General features: G+C 52.0%; 1 protein-coding gene across 10 annotated transcripts in view; it reads left to right on the top strand.

Annotated features, from left to right (window-relative positions):
- Positions 1-19,962, top strand: part of ATP11A (ATPase phospholipid transporting 11A) — a 61,532-nt gene that overhangs the window by 5,064 nt on the left and 36,506 nt on the right. For all 10 annotated transcript variants that reach the window (XM_017861803.1, XM_017861804.1, XM_017861802.1 and 7 more), the window contains exons 4-11: positions 2,486-2,550; positions 3,490-3,571; positions 4,485-4,635; positions 5,660-5,857; positions 9,847-10,020; positions 11,334-11,497; positions 13,078-13,149; positions 14,493-14,566. In XM_017861803.1, the coding sequence (XP_017717292.1) occupies positions 2,486-2,550; positions 3,490-3,571; positions 4,485-4,635; positions 5,660-5,857; positions 9,847-10,020; positions 11,334-11,497; positions 13,078-13,149; positions 14,493-14,566 (980 nt within the window). The remainder of the gene's footprint in view (positions 1-2,485; positions 2,551-3,489; positions 3,572-4,484; positions 4,636-5,659; positions 5,858-9,846; positions 10,021-11,333; positions 11,498-13,077; positions 13,150-14,492; positions 14,567-19,962) is intronic.

Here is a 19,962-nt window from a genome sequence, read left to right as displayed (position 1 = left end):
AAAAAAAAAGAAAACCATGTGTGCACTTCTTATTCTTCGCATGTGTTTGTCATCATTACCCATCAGCAGGCTCGGAGGTGCTTTTGAGGATTGCTAGTGGCCTTGCCTTGGTCTGCCTAAATATATACTGTTCTAAAGGTAAATCCCTCCTTGCTTTGGAGAGAGAACTTGTGTTTCTGCGCCATGAGGATTAATTTGCGTTTGAAAGAGTAAACGGACTTGGGTTTATTCATGTTCCCTATGGGATGAGTCCAAAATAGTAAACATTTATTCATATTCCCTATGGGATGAGTCCAAAGTAGTAAACATTGCAGGCTTTTATCTCTGTAGTTAGACCACGTTTATTGCTGAGCAACTTGGGATGATTAATTGCTAATGTATTTTGCATTTTGATACTAACTCTAGTTTCACTTTTATTTTATTTTATTTATTTTATTAGAGAGAGAGTCTGGCTCTACTCCAGTCTGTCACCAGTCTGGAGTACAGTGGCACTATCTCAGCTCACTGCAGCCTCCGCCTCCCAGGTTCAAGCAGTTCTCCTGCCTCAGCTTCCCGCGTAGCTGGGATTACAGCCGTGTGCCACCACACCCAACTAATTTTTGTAATTTTTAGTAGAGACGGGGTTTTGCCATGTTGGCCAAGCTAGTCTCAAAACTCCTGGCCTCAGGTGATCCACCCACCTTGGCCTCCCAGAGTACTGGGATTACAGCATGAGCCACCCACCGTACCTGGCCTAGTTTCACTTTTAAAAATTTATGCTATTCAATAGCCTTTTAATATTTAGATTATTGAAGATGTTTGTAAATTTGTGATATGGACAGTTAAGAATTACACACCCAAATTCTCAATCCATCCAGAGTGATGTTTCTTCTTCCTTCTGTCCTAACTAGAAGCAAAGTACTTTTCCAAGATAATTATTTTTAGACTTCCCTGAGTCAGCTTTTTTTAAAAAGCTGTTTGTTTTCATAAACACTTGACAGGAATTATTATAAGTGTGTTGTGAAAAGAAGCTGACAATCCTTATAACACAACCAGACAACCCGTATGCAGCCTGGGAGCTCCATCTTTAGTTGACTGCCGGGCGAGGAGGTGCGTGGAGCCCTCAGCCGCAGCCTGGGGCAGACACCTCTCCCTCTGGGCAGCTCCACCCTGCCTGTCTTCAGCCGGATGCAGTTGTGAGGTCTGTCGACCAAATATACTCCATGCATTTTACGTTCATAATATTCAGTAAGTTCTTAACTTTCCGTGATAGAAGGACAGTAAATACAATGACAAATGGAAAGCAAACTTCAGCAAACACTTTTGACCCTTTACCCTCTGAAGCAATCCTTTGGATGTTGCCAATAGCAAAATTTATAAATTTGAATCTTGCTGCTTATTTCTCCTTTACTACTTAGGAAATGAGAAGAGATTATTTTTCCCTCAGCAGGGAAAACCCTGTTATATCAAGATAGAAGCCCCCGGTGGCAGAGACCCCACTGCTGCTCGACTGGCTTCAGTGCGCAGAGCGGGGCTTGTTCCTCCACGTGTGAGATGTTCACGTTCTTTGGCTGTTGCTTGTTTTCCCCCAAAGCAGCCAGGCATGGACTGTCCCTGATGTATAGGTCCTGCCATTCAGAGGAGCTTTGCAGCGTGGCTACCGGTGTTTCTAATGGCCAGATAGAGTGTCAGCCTTTGTCTCCAGGAGTAAGACTGTGCCACATGGGACTCCCCGAATCTCACTGAGGATGTAATAGAAACGATTGAGGCTGGGCATGGGGATGGCCAGCTGTAATCTCAGCACTTTGGGAGGCCAAAGCACACGGATCACCTGTGCCCAGGAGGTCAAGGCTGCAACGAGCTGTGATCGTGCCCCCAGCCTGGGTGACAGAGTGAGACCCTGTCTCAAAAAAAAAAAAAGAAAAAGAAAAAGGAAACAGTTGAAGGTTGAGTGACTTTTATTTTATTCCACATCCGCCCCTCCTTAGCCTTTCCAGAACATTCTGCGACCTTCCAGTGCAGCTGTTCTCAACCTGAGGCTTGTTAGGAGAGGGCTGCTGGGCCCCACCCCAGGGTTTCAGGTTCTGACGGCTTCGGACGATCTTCCTGACTAGTGTGATGTTCCTGACTGGCTCCAGGTGCTGCTGACGGCACTGGTGGGGCCACCGCAGGGACCCCTGCTCTGCAGGTCTCTGGGGAGTGTTGCTGAGGCTGTCGGGCGCAGCTCAGTGGGTCTGGGTGGGGCCTGAGGTCCCGCGTTCCACAAGCACCACCAGGAGGCCCTTGCCGCTACTCCTGGAGCCATGTGTTCGTCCCCCCCAAAGATAAGACCTCATGTGTTCACATGCACCTGGATTGACTTAATCATCTGAATAGAAGCAAACCGCCGTCTCTCGGAAAATGAGATCTGATGAGCAAACGGGCAGGTTTTGCGTCTGCATCTTGCCCCCATCCTGGCCGCTCGCCTTCGTGTCTGCGTCGTTTCTGATCATCGTGTCTTTCCCAGGCCCTTAGGATCGGAAAACTTGCTGCTGAGAGGAGCTACGCTGAAGAACACTGAGAAAATCTTTGGTAAATATTTAACTAAGTATTCACCATTGCCTCTAACATTAACGATGCATGAAGCAAAGTTAAAACCCGCCGCGGAACCCTGAGAGCATTTCTTAGCGCCTTGAGGTGCTGGAGGCTTTCTGGCCGCGCAAGTTCTGTCCCACTGAGATTCGGATCAGTGAATAAGTGCGGTCCTGAAGCAGCAGCGTCAGAGATTACGGCATACGGATTAAGGCCTCTAGTTTTGGATTCAGAAACAGAAAGTTGCATCCCTGAAGGAATTTACGAAATTTAGTTGTGCAGGAAATTTCTTTCATGTCTGCATTTCTTGGCTAGGATCTCCCATTTCTTGTGGGTTATCGTCTGTTTTAGTCGAGGTAACTTTTGTGTGCCCCACTGTCAGGAAATGCTGTGCAGCTGTCCCTCGGTGTCCTTGGGGGACTGGTTCTAGGACGCCTGCAGATGTCAAAATCCACGGATGCCCAAGGCCCCTATTTGCATGTAGCCTATGTATGTCCACCCCTGTAGTTCACATCATCTTAGATTACTTCTAATACCTGGCACGATGTAAATGCTAGGTACGTAGTTACGCTCTACTGTTTTTATCATCTGTATTTTGTATCATTGTATTGTTATTTTTATTGGGGATTTTTTTCACATCTTTTCCATCCCCAGTTGGTAGAACCTGCAGATGCAGAACTCGTGGATATGGCGGGCCTGGTGTATATTAAGACAGGAACTCTTGAAAAATGAAGCATAGATTGCTTTCTACGCATGAAGAAAGGTCTTTATCCTAAGGAATCAAGTGCTAGTGTTACGTGACTATGGACACTAGTTTGTGAAATTAAAAATAGGATTCGCTTTACCCAAGAATTGGTTTTCCCTGCAGCTGTGTGTAACTCACCGTAAGGCAAGACACACTTGTGCCCTGGTCATCACCCTTGCTTTTCCTCTCTGTAGGTGTGGCTATTTACACGGGCATGGAAACCAAGATGGCATTAAATTACCAATCGAAATCCCAGAAGCGATCCGCCGTGGAAAAGTAAGGCTCCCCGCCCCGTCGCTGGGCGCGCCTGATGGAAGTAGCTTCCTCTTGGCCTCATTGGAGGTTCCTTTACCAATGCACAGCATCTTAGTAACTGCAGAGCTGGCCATTCAGAGGGACTTTCTTATTTTGTGGTGAGGTGGACGGCCACACCCCTCCTTCCTGCGCTTTCTAACGCCTGATACCAGGTTCATGGCAGGTTCAGTGTCCAACAGCTCCTCCCATCATTTCATGAGAAACTCCAAATGGGCTTAGTTTTAACTCTCGGATTTGGTCGAAGCTATGCATTCTCTGCTATGGTTTTACAAAGAGCGAACAGAGTCATCTTTTCATTAAAGTCCTGATGATAAATATGTCAGGACGGTAGCTGAATTTGTACTGGAAAAGAAAGGCTTCTTCCTGAGATCTGCTTAAACCTTAGTTAAGGATCTGTGCTTTTCCTGTACTGAGGACACTTCCTTTCAGAGTTACTTACTTTTCCTCCCCCTCCTTTCCTCCCTCCCTCTCTTCCTTCCTCTTTCCTTTCCCTTTCCTTTCCTTCCTTCCTTTATAGTGGTGGGTAGTCACTAAGTTTTGAACTAATTTGTTGATGCTTAAAGGTAGAAATTGATTTCTGGATGTTCTTTTCAACGACGGAAGTCCAGGCAGTGCAGAAGCATTGTCCGCAGCGTGCAGTGTGGCTGTGAGCAGCCCTCTCTCTCCTGCTTGTGGCACTTTCCCCCCTCTTGGCTCTTCCTACCTTTGGCCTCTAGAAGTATGTGGCAGGGACCATGGCATGGACACAGGTACAGAGGACGCACCGTGGTGCGTTGAGGGCGAACGCATCACCGTGCCGTTCCTGTTGTGTTTCTTCAAAGTGCAGAGCTCATTTCCTCGGGGGCTAGTGATCACCTCTGTCCCTTTGTTGTAGATCGATGAATGCGTTCCTCATCGTGTACCTCTGCATTCTGATCAGCAAAGCTCTGATAAACACTGTGCTGAAATACGTGTGGCAGAGCGAGCCCTTTCGGGATGAGCCGTGGTATAATCAGAAAACGGAGTCGGAAAGACAGAGGAATCTGGTACGGACAACCACTGCCCTTGTATGGTCCCAGGTGACCTGTGGGCCATTATTACGAAAATGTGGTGCAAGAAAAAAGATGAGAGTGAATTTACTGTAGGCAAAAGGCAGCCTTGATTGATTCAATCTCTGTGATAGATGCATTCACGGAAATTTAAAGTCTCAGTGGACACCAGCTGCTCCTGCCATCTTTGGATCTGGAAAGGTAGAGGTTCCCACAGTGAAATCATCAGGACAGTGCCTTAAATACTTGCACTGTGTCCTTTGTTTAGAGGGTGCTGAGTAAATGCTTGTTAATGATTATGAGATAAATGGCACATATTTGTGGTAAATACTTGGAAAAAAGGGTCTACTCCCAGTCCAGAGCAGGGCTGTGTGCAAACCCAGACCCTGTCCACTGAGCCTAGAGCAGGGCCGTGTGCAAACCCAGACTTGTGTTGACTGAGCCTAGAGCAGAGCCGTATGCAAACCCAGATCCTGTCCACTGAGCCTAGAGCAGGGCCGTGTGCAAACCCAGACCCGTGTCCCCTCCGTCCAGAGTGGGGCTATCTCTGCATCATCTGTCCCTCCCACAAAACTAACATGGCCCCACAGATCAGGATAAAAGTATACTGAAAAGTCATTTCACCAGGCTTAGTTTTACATCTGTAGGTTATTACCAAGTAAGTTTGGTTGTAAGAGACTCAAAGAGATCCTATGAGTATGCGGAAGTAAAATTGCCGCAGGTGTCTGGTGGACGTGTCTCCTGTCACTGGCACGTGTTTGTCTTAACTCGTGATTTAATCTCCACTTGCTGGCAGGGCAGCCCTGCAGCTCAGCCCCTGGACCCGTCAGGTCCTGGTGCAGAGACCAGGTGACCCAATGGCTGCCCCCCACCCATCGTCCTTGTCTTTGGACTCTGAAATCTTGTATTTAGTAGTAGCACTTGTGTAACTTATGTCTAAGCCTGAGGTGTTAGAGCAGCGTGCTGGAGCCCTGCTGTCCCTCCTGGTGGAGGTGCTGACCCGCACCTTCTGCTCTCACAGTTCCTCAGGGCGTTCACGGACTTCCTGGCCTTCATGGTCCTCTTTAACTACATCATCCCCGTGTCCATGTACGTCACGGTCGAGATGCAGAAGTTCCTCGGCTCTTACTTCATCACCTGGGACGAGGACATGTTTGACGAGGAGACTGGCGAGGGGCCTCTGGTGAACACGTCAGACCTCAACGAAGAACTGGGACAGGTTGGTGTCTCCTGCGTCCTCTGCGGTGATTTATTAGCATCTGGGTGAGTCTGCTTCACGTGCCTCAGGTCCTGTGCCTGTCGTCCGAGCGTGGCTGTCCCTGGAGCTGGGGTAAGATGGCAGCAGGGTTGTTTTGAACCCTATGTATGAAACAATCGGCAGTGCTGTTATATTTACAATGGATGCAGAAGTGCCTGCCCTCGCCGACTCCTGGAAACTCATCTGGAGCTTCCTGGGCAGAACCCTTTCTGGGTGCAGATGTGAATCAAGGCTGGTGGGTAAAAGTGGCTTTGCCAGCCTTGCACTCTGCTTCTGCACCTGATATTCAAGTCTCATAGCAAGCTGGGTATGTTCACTTTAAAGATGAGTAAGCCAGACTTTCAGTGACTTGGTTGATTGCAGAGAGTTCAGACTCTTCCGTTCAGATCCTGCTGCTGCATGATGGCTGCAGGAGCTCAGGCTTCACTGCCACGCCTCGAGTCTCAGTCTGTGAAATGGGGATGATAACAGATGCTGGCCTTACAGGATTGGGGTGCAGATGAAATGAGATCATGGACACAAGGTGCACAGCGCAGAGTCTGGTGTGACCGCCGCCCTGCCACCGCACCACTGGGAGGCACACACCAGACCTGCTGGCTTGGGAAGGGAGGTAGGGAAATACCCATTCCCTGGGTGTCCCCAGCCTAGAGCGGTGACCTTCCCTACCTTCCCAGCCTTAATGTTGCAGAGTGCAGGGTTGCCAGAGCAGGTACCAGGAAAGGGTAATTGGTGTTTTCGGAAGAAACAGAAAGCGATTTTGAGGGGTATTTTAGCAAACAAGGCTACTTTATGGACCGGTAGCTGAAATCTCCATCTCCCTCCCAGATGACAGCCTGTAAATAGACTTAGACTCCGGCAGATACAGAGGCCTCTGCTGCCTCCTGTGAGGAAGGCGGACAAACAGAAGGATCATGTTTTGCGTTTGATGAGTTTGACCTTTCAGTGTGTTCTTACAGCGTGTCCCATACTCCTCACATTGGTGTGTCGTCTCAGTCAGCAATGCGCAGATGCTGATTTAGTTGTTCCGTAGTCAGGTGTTTTTACCTAGGAATATTCTATCTCCTTTTCAACAATAGATGGTACATTTTGTGAATGTCTGATAAATTCATTGGGAAAGAACTTTTTTCTGTAGCAAGGAAAGTGCCCAGCAGTGTTGAGTACGGCAGATTTCTTCTCTGCCCTCCTCCATCTATCTGTCTGGAGTCCAACAAAACAGAATTTGATTTCTGTCATTCTTTCCTGACCAACACTAGGCTCCAGCCTGGAGGCTGACCTCCCCGGACACAGAGAAGTGTATACTGTTGCTCACAGGGGGACACACTGAGGTCAAGACAGGTGGGCAAGCCCAAAAGGCAGGTTCATCTGACCGCAGCTCTGTGGGTAAACGCCCGTGCCCACCGTCGATGTGCAGTATGATAACACGACTTCTTTTGTATGTGAAATAGAGATTCATCCACCACTCAAGTGTCTGTGTCTACGATGAAAACAACCATCTCCATGGAGATCCTGTGCCAGAAGTGCTTTGTGCACCTTCTCTGTGTCCTGTGTGTGCTTTGTGCACCTTCTCTGTGTCCTGTGTGCTTAGTGCCATTGCCCTGTTTCTCAGATGAGAAACCGAGTCAGGAGCAGGCAGTGCCCTGTACTATGAGGCAGTGTTGCCTCCCGAGCACGAGTGCCTTGGAACACAAATCCTGCCTCAGGTCGAGTTGAGCGGGCAGGCGTGCATTGCAGTGAGGGCCGTCTTTTGTTCTGACAGCTGAGGGTGATGGCAGCATTGACCAGCACCGGGCTTAGGGTTGACTGTCCCACCACCAGAAAAGAAAATTGCAGGCCAGGACCCCTGATGAACAAAGTTGTAAAAATCCTCAGCAAAACACTAGCAAACCAATTCAGCAGCACACAAAAGGATCATGCATCACCTGTGGGATGCAAGGCTGGCTCGATGTGTGCAAATCAGTAAGTGTGGTGCATTACATCAGCAAAATGGAGGACAAAACCGTGTGATTATCTGTGATGCAGAAAAGGCATTCGACAAAATTCAGCATCCTTTCATGATAACATCTCTCAACAAATTAGGTGTAGAGGAATGTGCCTCAATACAATAAAGGCCGTAGATGAGAAACCCACAGCTGGCACTGGAGAAAAGCTGAAAGCTTGTCTTCACACACAATGGAGAAAAGGTGAAAGCTTTTCTTCTAAGATCAGAAAGAAGATAAGGCTGCCCGCATTCACCCCTTCTGTTCAGCATAGCGCTGGAAGCTCTAGCCAGAGTAATGAGGCAAGAAAAAGAAATAAAAGGCATTCGTATAGGAAAGGAAGAAGTGAAATTGTTTGCTGATGACACAATCTTATATATAGAAAAGCCTAAAGATGCCACCAAAAAGCTTTTAGAACTAATCAACAAATTTGCAAAATTTGCAGGGTACAGAATCACCCAAAAGTCAGTAGTGATTCTATATACCAAACAACAAACTATTTGAAAAAGAAATCAAAGACTTTCACAAACTTGTTTAATATTAACAAAGCAAACAATCTTATCTCCGTGTCGCAAGCTAACAGAACTGACTGGATTTGTGTCCAGAGGTTTCAAGCTTTTGTTTCCACGTTCTTGAAACTGGGATAATAACACGGTTGATGCATTCATCACAGTTGAAGATTAAATGAGGTGCTGCCCAGTGGCTGGACACTCTGAGTGCTCAGTAAAAGTCTTTTATAATTAATTTTTATTATTGTTCATTTTCATGGTCATGGTTCCTAGAAATATGCCACTGTTTAGTTATAGCTCAACAGGAGGATAAACCAAAACCGCTTAACATTTGTTGTTTCGTTCGTATCCATTTTACCTTTTTAAAAATGTTTTTAGGGCCAGGCGTGGTGGCTCACGCCTGTAATCCCAGCACTTGGGGAGGCCGGTGTGGGTGGATCTCCTGAGGTCAGGAGTTCAAGACCAGCCTGGCCAACATGGAGAAACCCCATCTCTACTAAAATTACAGAAATTAGCCAGGCGTGGTGGCACGTGCCTGTATTCCCAGCTACTTGGGAGGCTGAGGCAGGAGAATTGCTTGAACCTGGGAGGCGGAGGTTGCAGTGAGCCAAGATCACACCACTGCACTCCAGCCTGGGAGACAGGGTGAGACTCCATCTCAAAAAAATAAATAAAAATAAAATAAATTTTGAGATCGAATAAGAGTTTATTCTAAGTTACTTCAGAATCCTGTGTAAGAAGGGTACGCAGGTTGAATATCCGTTGTCCAAAATGCTTGGGAAAGAGGCGTCCCCGTGGGCACGCCCAAACTCAGTCTCGAGATGCTGCCGCTACTCCATAATTCCCACCTTCAGTTATTCACGATAAACGTGTGACCCGTGAGCTTATCTGAAGTCAGAGGTTAAGGCGGGTTGTATCTTGAACACATATCACAATTTTCTCCGAGGTTTGTTTTGTCCTCATTTGCTTGAATTTTACCTTCTCAACCTTACATGGCATTGTGGGTTTTGACCTCCGAGACGTGATAGAGTAAGCTTGTCCTCTCCGTAGCCTTGGTTTTTATTGTTGTTAAGTAAGGTCCGGGATGACCTGCTCACACTCTGTCTTCCCAAACAAATGGAGCCCTGGCCCCACCCATGTCTCCTCCCGGGGAATGTGACTGCGCGACCACACTCTGTTTTGTCTGTTTTGCTCCCAACCCAGAGAAGGTGCCCCGAGGCCTCCCCACCCGTCCTCCTGAATCGCACCTGCGAGGACTGCTGGGTCCTGCTGGATGCTGGGAAGCAGGATGGGGCGGGAGTGTGGCTTGGCCCGGTGAGGGGGTCTGTCTGGGGAAAAACCTTTAGAAATCCACCGCCTATTCAAGTCGCAGTGGGAGCTGGGGAGGAAACAGCCGCTGTGTGTCTGGCTCGGAGACGCGCGGGCCTCCCTCAGAGCGTCCTGACTTGCTGTGCCCTGCCCGCAGGTGGAGTACATCTTCACAGACAAGACCGGCACCCTCACGGAGAACAACATGGAGTTCAAGGAGTGCTGCATCGAAGGCCACGTCTACGTGCCCCACGTCATCTGCAACGGGCAGGTCCTCCCAGAGTCCTCAGGAATCGACATGATTGACTCGTCCCCCAGCGTCAACGGGAGGGTAGGTGGCAGCCTCCACGCTGTCCAGGTGTGTGAGTGGGTGGCTGTGTGTGCATGCTGAGTCCACCCCTTTACACTCGAGTGTCCAGGAAAATCCAGCTCCTCTCTGTGGACTTCAGTGGGAGGGATGGTCGAAGGTTCGATGTGTGCAGTGTCCCATTAGGACCCATCTGCTCAGTGATACCCGTGTTAGAATTGGTTCTGAAAACCGTAGAAGCAGGGCAAACACACATGCACCCAGACACCATGTGCATAGACATGCACACACACTCACACGCAGACACATGTATTCATACGCTCCCTGACACCGTGTGCACACGCAGGCACACTTGCAGACACACACACACTCCCACCGGACCGGCTTGTGATCACACATGTTACACACACACGTTACTCGCTGCAGAACACCGTGTGCCACACAGACAACATGCAGAACAAATGCACACACTTCCCTGAACCGTGTGCCACCATGCTTACACGTAGCACACACACCCACTGTGTGCACACAGGGACACATGCACAATGTTCACACGCGGACACACACGTACTCTCACCACAGGCCCGAAACGTAGCACACGCAGACACAAGCGCAGCAGTCTACAAGTCTCACACACGCCGCGAGTGCAGTGGCTCCAGATCTCAGCATCTCGGAGGCGGGCTGGGGTCCCGGTAACCGACGCCATCCTGAAGTTTAATTTTCCCACACACAGGGCAGCCTTGGGGATCAGGTCCCAGCTAGCTGTGGCCCTGAGCACATCTCTTCACCTTCCTGAATGCTGATTCTGCAGCTGCAGGCTCAGGATAATAGCTCCTGCTTCTTAGGGGGTTTCAGGGTGAACATTACGATGTGAGTCAACAGCAGGAGTGCCACGGTCATGTCTACTCTAACACACGCTTCGGTTAGGAGCACATCCCCATCGCGCAGGCACCGGGGCGGAGGCACAGCCGGGGTCCAGCGTGTTTGTGGATGTCTGTGTTCGCGGCACCGTGTGACTCAGTCTCCCTTCCTGGACGCTCGTGGTTGTTTGCCATTTCTGAGCGCACGCTAAGCCTCTGTGGTTTCTAAACGTGTCGGTGCTGAAGAACACACGCCCGTTTCAGTCTTCATCACCTGTCAGTTTCAGTTACCACAGAGCGCTTGAGAATGATGGAAAGCCGTAATTCCATCCCACCGTATAACCCCTCACCGCCCGCAAGCTGCCTTCGTGGCTGCGGGGACCAACCCCTCCTTCGTGTTTTCTGTCTGTGCCTGTTTCCCTGTATCTTCAGTGGATGCATAGTGATTTGTGGGCTCTGGGAACTGCTTTTTTATAGGAGCGCGAGGAGCTGTTTTTCCGGGCGCTCTGTCTCTGCCACACTGTCCAGGTGAAAGACAATGACAGCGTGGACGGCCCCAGGAAGTCTCCCGACGGGGGGGCGTCCTGTGTGTACATCTCATCCTCGCCCGACGAGGTGGCGCTGGTCGAAGGTGTCCAGAGGTGCGTCTCGGGCTGAGGGTCTGCCTGGGTTTCCCGATGTGACTCAGCCCCACCCCGGCCCCAGTCAGGGACTTGCATCTGGAGGCGTCCTCAGCCCCGCCCCGTGCCTTGCACACTGAGCTCTGCTGCCTTTGCGCCCAGGTTCTGGGGACCCTGTCCCTGTATGAGCCCCTCCCACCGTGATAAGCAGCGTCTGGTCCCCGGCGCGTGAGTCTTCAGCTCTGACTTTTCATGGCTGGCTTTTCCTCCTGAGGTCTGCAGTAAGTTAGAGGTCATTCCAAATAACCACAGGCTTCGAAATATGGAAGCAGTCCTTCCTTTAACACAGATATCCCTCCTGCATCTCAGAAAACGGAAGCCCAGAGGCCCAGCGGCCTTCCCAGAGCCACAACCTGGGTGGGGCAGAGCGGAGCTGGTGCACGACCTCTCACCACCCACCTCTCAAGCAAACGCTTGGAAAAATACTTTAGACATTCCAGATACATGGATAATTTCAACTCAGGGAAGCCGTTTTCAAATCCACCTAGCTCATGACTTCTGTTCATACTGAATCTCCCCTCCCCAAAAGTAATAAAGGGACACTGCCTTCAGGGACTGAGTGTGGTGAGAATCATGTTAGCGCTTCTCCCCTAATTACAGCCATGTTTTTGTCGCTGCTAAACTAATGTGTTTTCTCCGTGCAATTTGAGTAGCAGCACAGATACGTCAGCAGTCTCACTGGGGCCCTTCATTCCATACTTAAACCCACACAGGCGTAGGTCAGGCTTCCTGGAGCTGGGTTTCTCTCTTCTTGGAACACAGTTGCCCAGGAATGCCACTGCCTTCATCACGGGTGTTAGAAGTGAGGGCAGGCTGCCCTGCCCGCCTTTGAGCCTTCTCCCTGCCCTGAAGCTTTTTCTCCAGCCCCTGCTCCCACCTGGGCTGGCCAGAGGCCTCCACTCCCATCCCCCTGGTGCCGCGATGATGGCCGCAGCTGTGCTGGGAAGCACGTCTGTCTCCCGGGTCTTCTGCTGGCCTCTCGCATCCCGAAGCCATGCTCTGTCTCGGCCATCCCAGTGGCTCCCACAAGGCCTTGAAGGTCGCTGACCCTCAGGCATGATGCACCCACGTGCTGGCTGAAGGCCTGCGCTGGGCCTTGGTTCCCCGTTGTGACTCGAGGGGCTTGGTCTGTGAGTCGCAGCCTCTCAGGGACCCTCTCCCTCTGGCATTGTGTACTCTGCTCACCAGCAACAACAGAGCCCACGAATCAGTGAGCAAAGGTGTCATCGAAGCAAGGATTGCAGGCCATGTGCCCGCCACTGTCTGCTGGAGAACAATGAATACTGACAAAGTGCCTCACTGCTGTGTACCAGGGAGGGCTGGGTTGGGTAGAAATTCTGTTGCTCTTGGAAGATTTTTTGAGATGGTAAATAAGTTCATTATGATAATTTCCTATCTTTATAATGCAGTTTATAATCTCTGTTTAACTGAAAGTATTTCTTTTTTGAAAAGAACGCTTTACCAAAATACAAAGCAAATACTCAGTGCAAGAGGAACATCAGTATCTCAGATTCACCCCATGGTTTCCCTTCGCATTGCAGACTTGGCTTTACCTACCTGAGGCTGAAGGACAATTACATGGAGCTATTAAACAGGGAGAACCACGTCGAAAGGTATGTGCACCTCGCCCTCAGATGTGAAGGGACTAAAGAATAAAGAATGTTCTTTATAAGGTTCTGCATTCGAGGGAAAAGACAAGTTCTCTGTGTTCTCCCACAATTCGCTTCCTCTCCTTCCCAGTGACACCCCGGGAGTGTTACCAGATGTTCTGGAGAAGTGCTGGACCGTTAGAGAAGGGCTTGGGTTCAGCCACAGGGCTGCTTCCCCTGGATGGTTTTTCTGAGATCTGACTCAATAAGCATGAATGTGCGGTCACAGTTCCAGCAAAGACACATGATATGGTGGTGACGACCTCAAAACACCTGGATTTTAAAATTTCATTCTTAGGGAAAATAAACTCCCCAGTGGAAGGGAAAGGACAAACCCTGTGATTCGGCTCCCGGGCCCTCCGCTGGCACCGGCTGTGCCCTCCCCACAGCACCCTCGGCTTCCCGAAGTCCGGAGTGACCTGGGCCCTCCGGTGGCACCAGCTGTGCCCTCCCCACAGCGCCCTCGGCTTCCCGAGGTCCGGAGTGACCTGGGCCCTCCGCTGGCACTGGCTGTGCCCTCCCCACAGCGCCCTGGGCTTCCCGGGGTCCGGGGTGACCCCGGCCCTCCACTGGCACCGGCTATGCCCTCCCCACAGCGCCCTGGGCTTCCTGGGGGCTGCAAGTCACTGCTGTTGAGGCTCCGGGTTTGCAGCCGTGGAGGCGGTGAAATCGTGGACTAGATCAGGGCTCTGCCGAGGAACCCCTGGCTCCGAACTGGGCTGGCACTGTGGCCAGAGCCCCTCCTCAGCTTCCCGCTGAGTCCAAGGCCCTGAGGAGACTGAGGGGCAGCAGCAGGGGCTCCCAAACACTTCCGATGCTCCAGGCGCCACACAGGTTTTCTGAGTCTTCCAGTAACAGGACGGCACCAGGCAAAACGCCAGTGTCCTTTGCTTTTTCCATGGTTTTGATCTCTTAGGGTAACGCCGGTTCATTGGCAAGGATCTGAGCTCTGACACAACTTTGAGTCTGTTCAGCAATGTTTAGGGAGGGAGTCGGTGCATAGGGAACGTAGCCTGCTTGGCAGAATGTGAGCCCATGCCCTGGGTCGGGTGTGGACATGGTGAGGAGCTGGTGCCACAGGTGCCACGGGGCCCAGACTGCCTCACTGGTACACCTACCACGTCCTTCAAATCCAGGCCTCTCAGGGCATCCGTGCGAGGCCAGCCCTCACCCAGCGGCCCTCGTGTGTCCCCTGAGGAGGGGCCAGGGTTGCCCCAGCCATTCTGCTGCGGAGAGCTTCACAGTTACCAGATGGAATCGCGTGAGGACCCACGTGGACGGTGTGATCCTCTGTGTTTCTCTTTCAGGTTTGAATTGCTGGAAATTTTGAGTTTTGACTCAGTTAGAAGGAGAATGAGTGTAATTGTAAAATCCGCTACAGGTAAAATTTCTTTTTATTAAGTTATACATGGTGGTTGTGTTTTATTCTGATGACTAAATTCTACAGGACCTTTAAGGATTTAGGGTTTAGGAATGATTTGTTCTTTTTTAAAAGAGTATAGACAGATCCTCTCAAAATGCGGATTTTTTATTTTTAAAAAGTGAAACATTCCTGAAATGCTGAGGAGGGAGTCCTGGGCTAAACACCCAGCACCCCTGCTCTGTCCAGCTTTTAGTGTCGAGCTGGGGCCACTTCACTGTTGAAAATTGCTTAACTGCATTTGTGAGTGTTCCCTGCCCATCCCTACCCCCACCCGCTTTTCTCCATGCAGAGCTAAATGACATAAAATGTTTTAAAATAACCATTTTCAAGGAGAAGGTAGTGTGGGTTTGCAAATGTATCTGTAATAATGTTCAAAATTGCAAAGTGAGCTTTGTTGATTGGCGGTTGCCCTAACAGTGTGTCTGTGAGAACAGCACACTCGGTTTGTGCTCTGGAAAGCTGGGATGAGCAGTGGCGGGGCGCAGTCAGGGCCCCGTGGCCGCCGTGATGTTTTGGTGACCCGCACGGGTGGGCACTCTCCTGGTCCCCCCACTCTGACCTGTGGCTGCCCCTGTCCCGGACAATTTCCTCTCCAGTCCAGGTGGACACGTCTGTGGTCCCCTGACCTCCCTGTGAGGGACTCCCGGGCACTTTGCATCCCCCATGCACAGGCAGACGACCTCATCTCCCCCCACTCTCACCAGGTCACGCGGGACATGACACGTGCCACAGGTCACTCAACAGCCAGCCCCTCAGGCTCCCGCCCACAGTGCTCAGGCTCGAAGGGGCGGGCGTCCCTGGCTGTTTGCCGTGGACAGGCAGGGCCCATGGGCTCAGTCTGCAGGAGCCACCCCTTTGCATGGCCATCGCTTCCTAAGAGCTCCCACCCGCCGGTGCTGAGCCTCTCCCAGCGCCCCCTCTGAGGCTCTCACCCACCTTCATCGCCAGACTGTCCCTATGTGTCCCCAGAGGGCACTGCCCACACCCCCCGCAGTGGCCTCGTTCCCTGCTGCCTGCAGTGCTTTCCCATAAGAAGGGCCTTTCACCCATCTGTCCTTTCCTCGGACGGCTCAGGAAGCCTCTCCCGGCCCTCAGCCCCACAGCTGCGTGTGGGACATTGCCCTGTGGTGGGGCTGTCCATCCGTCCGTCTGCGGCCACTGGCAGCCCATACGCATCCCGAACGCAGAACCGATGCTCTTCTCAGCAACACGCTCACGTCACGCCACCTTCCACTGGATGCTCCCAAATCCTGTGCCCTTGAGAACCCAGTAGCGGAGCGGGGCTTTGTCGAGAGCTGTGGGATCTCACTCTTCATTGTTTCCTAAAACCAGACAATCCCAGGCTGCATTTAGCTCTTTGGAGAGATGCCTGGCAAACAACCAAACAGCCACTCCCTGGAACCAGACAGACTCCAGGCTGGAGAGCTTCGTGCCAGCATTTTCCTAAGACGTGCCGAGTTTCATTTTAGCACAGAGTAGATGGAGCAGGGCCTTCATCAGTGCCATCGGGCTCCCTTCTGATCAGGACCATGGTGCCTCACTTTCTAAGACCCGGAAGGAGCTGTGGGGGGGCGGTGTGGCTCTCAGTGACGCCCTATGAGTCATAGCGGCTCCGGGGTGGGCAGTAGCCCCAGGAGGGTGCTGTTGCTGCTCTGGGGGGCTGCCACCTGCCTCCGCTGGTTCCTTAGACACAGTCCCGCTGCATCACCTCTGAGACACGCCATCGAATGTGGGACGAATCCAGGCTCCACAGTGAGACGTCCACTGATGGTCACAGGACGAGGAACCATCTGTGTGTGAATGTTGCCAGGACTCCCGTGAAGACCTTCTGCCAGCTGGACCAGGGGATCAGTCTGAGAACAGGTTCGGATGCGTGAGACTGCTGTGTTTCGGAGCCCTTCCCCCTGGCTCGGATGAGGCGCGGTCCTGAGAGTCTCAGCCACTTGGAGTTACCTGGGATAAATGCATCCTGGGTAGGAAGTTCCTGGTCCATCCCATCACGCAGTTTTCCTTGTAGAAGTCGAATCTAGCTGTTGAGCCATGGCTGGAACATGCTGCCCATGACTTGCGGGGCTGACCACAGTGCCCAAGAAGGCAAACATCAGCCAACCTGGAGCTGCCCCTGCCATGCGCTCACCCCAGAGCTGCCCCTGCATGCACTCGGCCGCCCCTGCCACACACTCACAAAGGGTCTTTGCTGCATCCTGAATGCCCAAGACCTCGGGGCTCATGTTGTGGGCTACGCCACAGAATCTTTGTAAATAACTTCTGTTACCATCAAAAGGCTGAAGAGCCACTGGATCACTGGAAGAATCCAGGTTGGAGGCATTTGTGCCATGAGAATATCCCCATCCGCACGGGGACGCTTGTGGACCTCCTAGGGCCTCTCCGAGGACCTGAGAGCTTGCAGGAGAGACTGCCCTGCTGTCTGAAGCCAGCCGCTCGTCGGTTACTTTGAAGAGAAGTTTGAATATGTAATTAAGCAAGGTGTTCTGTAAGTGGTAATCCTCCCTGGAGAGGCACACTAATTGCACTGGAGTTCTGCCTGCTGGGCGGGGAGACGCTGCAGCCAGCTCACAGCCCGTGCTTCCTCCTGGGCTCAGCCCTGCGTGGGGGTGCGGCTGTCGGAGCCGGATCTCACTGTTGTGGGGCCGGGCAGCCCCAGCAGGGGCCTCCCATTTTCGGATGTCTGTACCTCAGTCATGTGCTTTCCTGGGATTCTCCGCAGTGGAATTTTGAGGGAGGACTTGGAAGTCACAGGCTACTTGGCTGCATCAGGCTTTCCCTTTCAAAGGGAGATGTGAAGTCTTTATCTTTGGGGGGATCCTGCGGATGCTCACTGCACCCCAGGTAAGATGCATGCAGTCCATGGAACACCGACTTGAAAGAAGAAAGGGAGAGTACGTAAGTGTATTCATCTATGAAAAAGGAAAGCAGAAAAGACGAAAGAGAATAAGGAGAGTCCTAACCGTGCACCCTCCTAGAGCTCCTCTGGGAGCGGCTTCCTTGATGCCCTGTTTTCCAGCCATTTTGGGGACATTTGCTGTCATGCCTGGCTTTCCATGTCCTTGAGCTCGTCTCTGAGACACAGTGAGAGACCCCCCACCATGGGCTCAAACTGAGGTTCTGTAGCCCTTTCTCTTCTCCAAATGGCACTAAGCCCTTCTTGGTCCTGGAGGGGACAGCCACCAACCACGGCTGCACCCGCGACACAGCCCGGCTGTCCTGGGGACAGGATCCTGTGTGTTCGGTCGCGTCACCTGCGTGTGCACGGCTCTGCAAAACAGCTGCAAAACACAGCTGTTTTTTTGCTCTGTCCTCTGGGTTTTTTTATTCCAAGGCTGTTCCTGGCCAACTCTTCAGGCTGAAGGTGTCCTGTGTCTTACAGCGGAATTCACAAGCTGAGACAGTGGGAAAGTTAAGCCATTTACATGCTCTTGGCATGAGTTGTGAGCCATGAAACATGAATTTTCTAGTAAAAAATGTGCTGCTGACAAATGAGTGCATCATTATGTCATCTGGACCATAGTTATTCTAAACTGTATCTGATGACACCACAGCATTGGCTGGAAACCGTGGGAGTCGGGAAACGGCTCCGACATTGGCTGGGTGGTTTAACCCCTGAGCCCTGCTTTTCTGTGCTAAGCAACTGAGACTCTGTGGTCACACCTGTGCAGTTCTGCAGGGGCCCTCTGGGTTCCAGCTCTCAGCCTCAGGCTGCTCACTCCCCTGTCCCCACCATCCCCCACCTGCTTACTTCCCATCCCCTCCAGCCTCAGCCGTCCGCCACGCCTCCGGCCATCCCCTTTCCATCTCCCCCACTGCTCCACTCTCCCATCCCCTCCAGCCTCAGGCTCCCCACCCTTTCCCATCCCCTCCAATCCCAGCCTGCCCTCACTCTCCCCCGTCCCCTCCATCCCCTACCTGCTCACTCTTCCATCCCCTCCATCCCCCACCTGCTCACTCTCCCATCCCCTCCAGCCTCAGACTCCCCACTCTCCCATCCCCTCCAGCCTCAGCCTCCCCATTCTCCTGTGCCCTCCATCCCCCACCTACTCACTGTCCCACGCCCTCCAGCCTCAGCCTCCTCCAGCCTCAGCCCTCTCCCATGCCCTCCAGCCTTTGCTCGGCATTGGTTTGCTCTGTGTATTGGCAACACCCGCATCACCAGTTGCTGTTCTCTCTGGCTGCAGGTTGGCATTCACCTCAGCCACGTGAGCGTCAGGTGTAGCCGTGTTCCCACGGCTTCCCTCTCGGTGTCTCAGGAGTTAGCGCTTCCTGGGATCCGGGAAGGAAGGCAAGGTGGACCCGTTCCTACTCCTGAGTCCTCGTCCAAGCTCCAGGCCTTGGATCCGGGCCGTCAGCCCAGGAGCGTCCCCTCCCCATGTCCCTCCCACCACCCCCCTGGGGACTGCTGCCTGCCCACCCTGGGGCCCTCTGGATTTGGTCCCCGATAGACTTCCCGAGGGACCTCAGTGTCTAGGGGTATCAGGGCTCTGCGCCACCAGGAGCTGGGCATGGAGCTTCCTAAGCGTGCCGCTCAGGCTGCTGTGGTGCTTCTCCCACCCTGCCGTCGCCGAGATGGAGTACCATGGCGTTTCCCTGCGCCCAGGCACAAACCAGCCGCCAGGCAGAGTGCCATGTGGCTTTGCAGACCAGGGGATGCTTCAGGGGCAAAGGGGGTTCTGTGTGTCGGGAGCAGGTCACATCACGGCAGAACTGTCATGGCCTTTGCTGCGTGCTGCAGTGCCTGAAAGAGAAACTCGCTTTATCCGAGGCCTGAGAAGCCTGCCCACGGCACAAGTATGTCCACAGCAAGCACAGGAGGCGTGGGAAACAAGTATGTCCACAGCAAGCACAGTGTCCCAGGAGGCGTGGGAAACAAGTATGTCCACAGCAAGCACAGTGTCACAGGAGGCGTGGGGAAATGACGCAGCATTTCCTGTGACTCTTCCACGTGCGGGGGTGGCCCGGCGGCCTTGCTCTGTGTGAGGACACGTGGCTCTGTGAAGGGGATTTGTGTTCACCTTCCAGCATTTCAGAAACCGTGACCCCTTTGGGTCACCCCAGCCCCGTCCCAAGGGCGTTTTATCCCCTTTCGTGCCTTTCCTAGAGAAAAGAGTCCCGGAGCCAAGTTCTTTTCCTGGTTCCTGGCTTTCCTGTGAGATTTCTAGGGTTGTAGGAATAAAACGAGGCTTTGGAGGTAATCTGTAGGTTTTATTTTTTCCTGACTGTAACATGTTAACCGGTCCATTAAAATCTTCTTTAAAAAGGTTTCTACACTGCTATCCTGGTTGTTTTTTAATAATGGCATAATTTTAAAAATAATCTAGTCTTCCCCATATTGTGATTAA

Source organism: Rhinopithecus bieti, unplaced genomic scaffold, assembly GCF_001698545.2.
Source record: "Rhinopithecus bieti isolate Rb0 unplaced genomic scaffold, ASM169854v2 scaffold_62034, whole genome shotgun sequence".
NCBI classification, from domain to species: Eukaryota; Metazoa; Chordata; class Mammalia; order Primates; family Cercopithecidae; genus Rhinopithecus; species Rhinopithecus bieti.
This window is presented reverse-complemented; position numbering and strand designations above follow the sequence as displayed.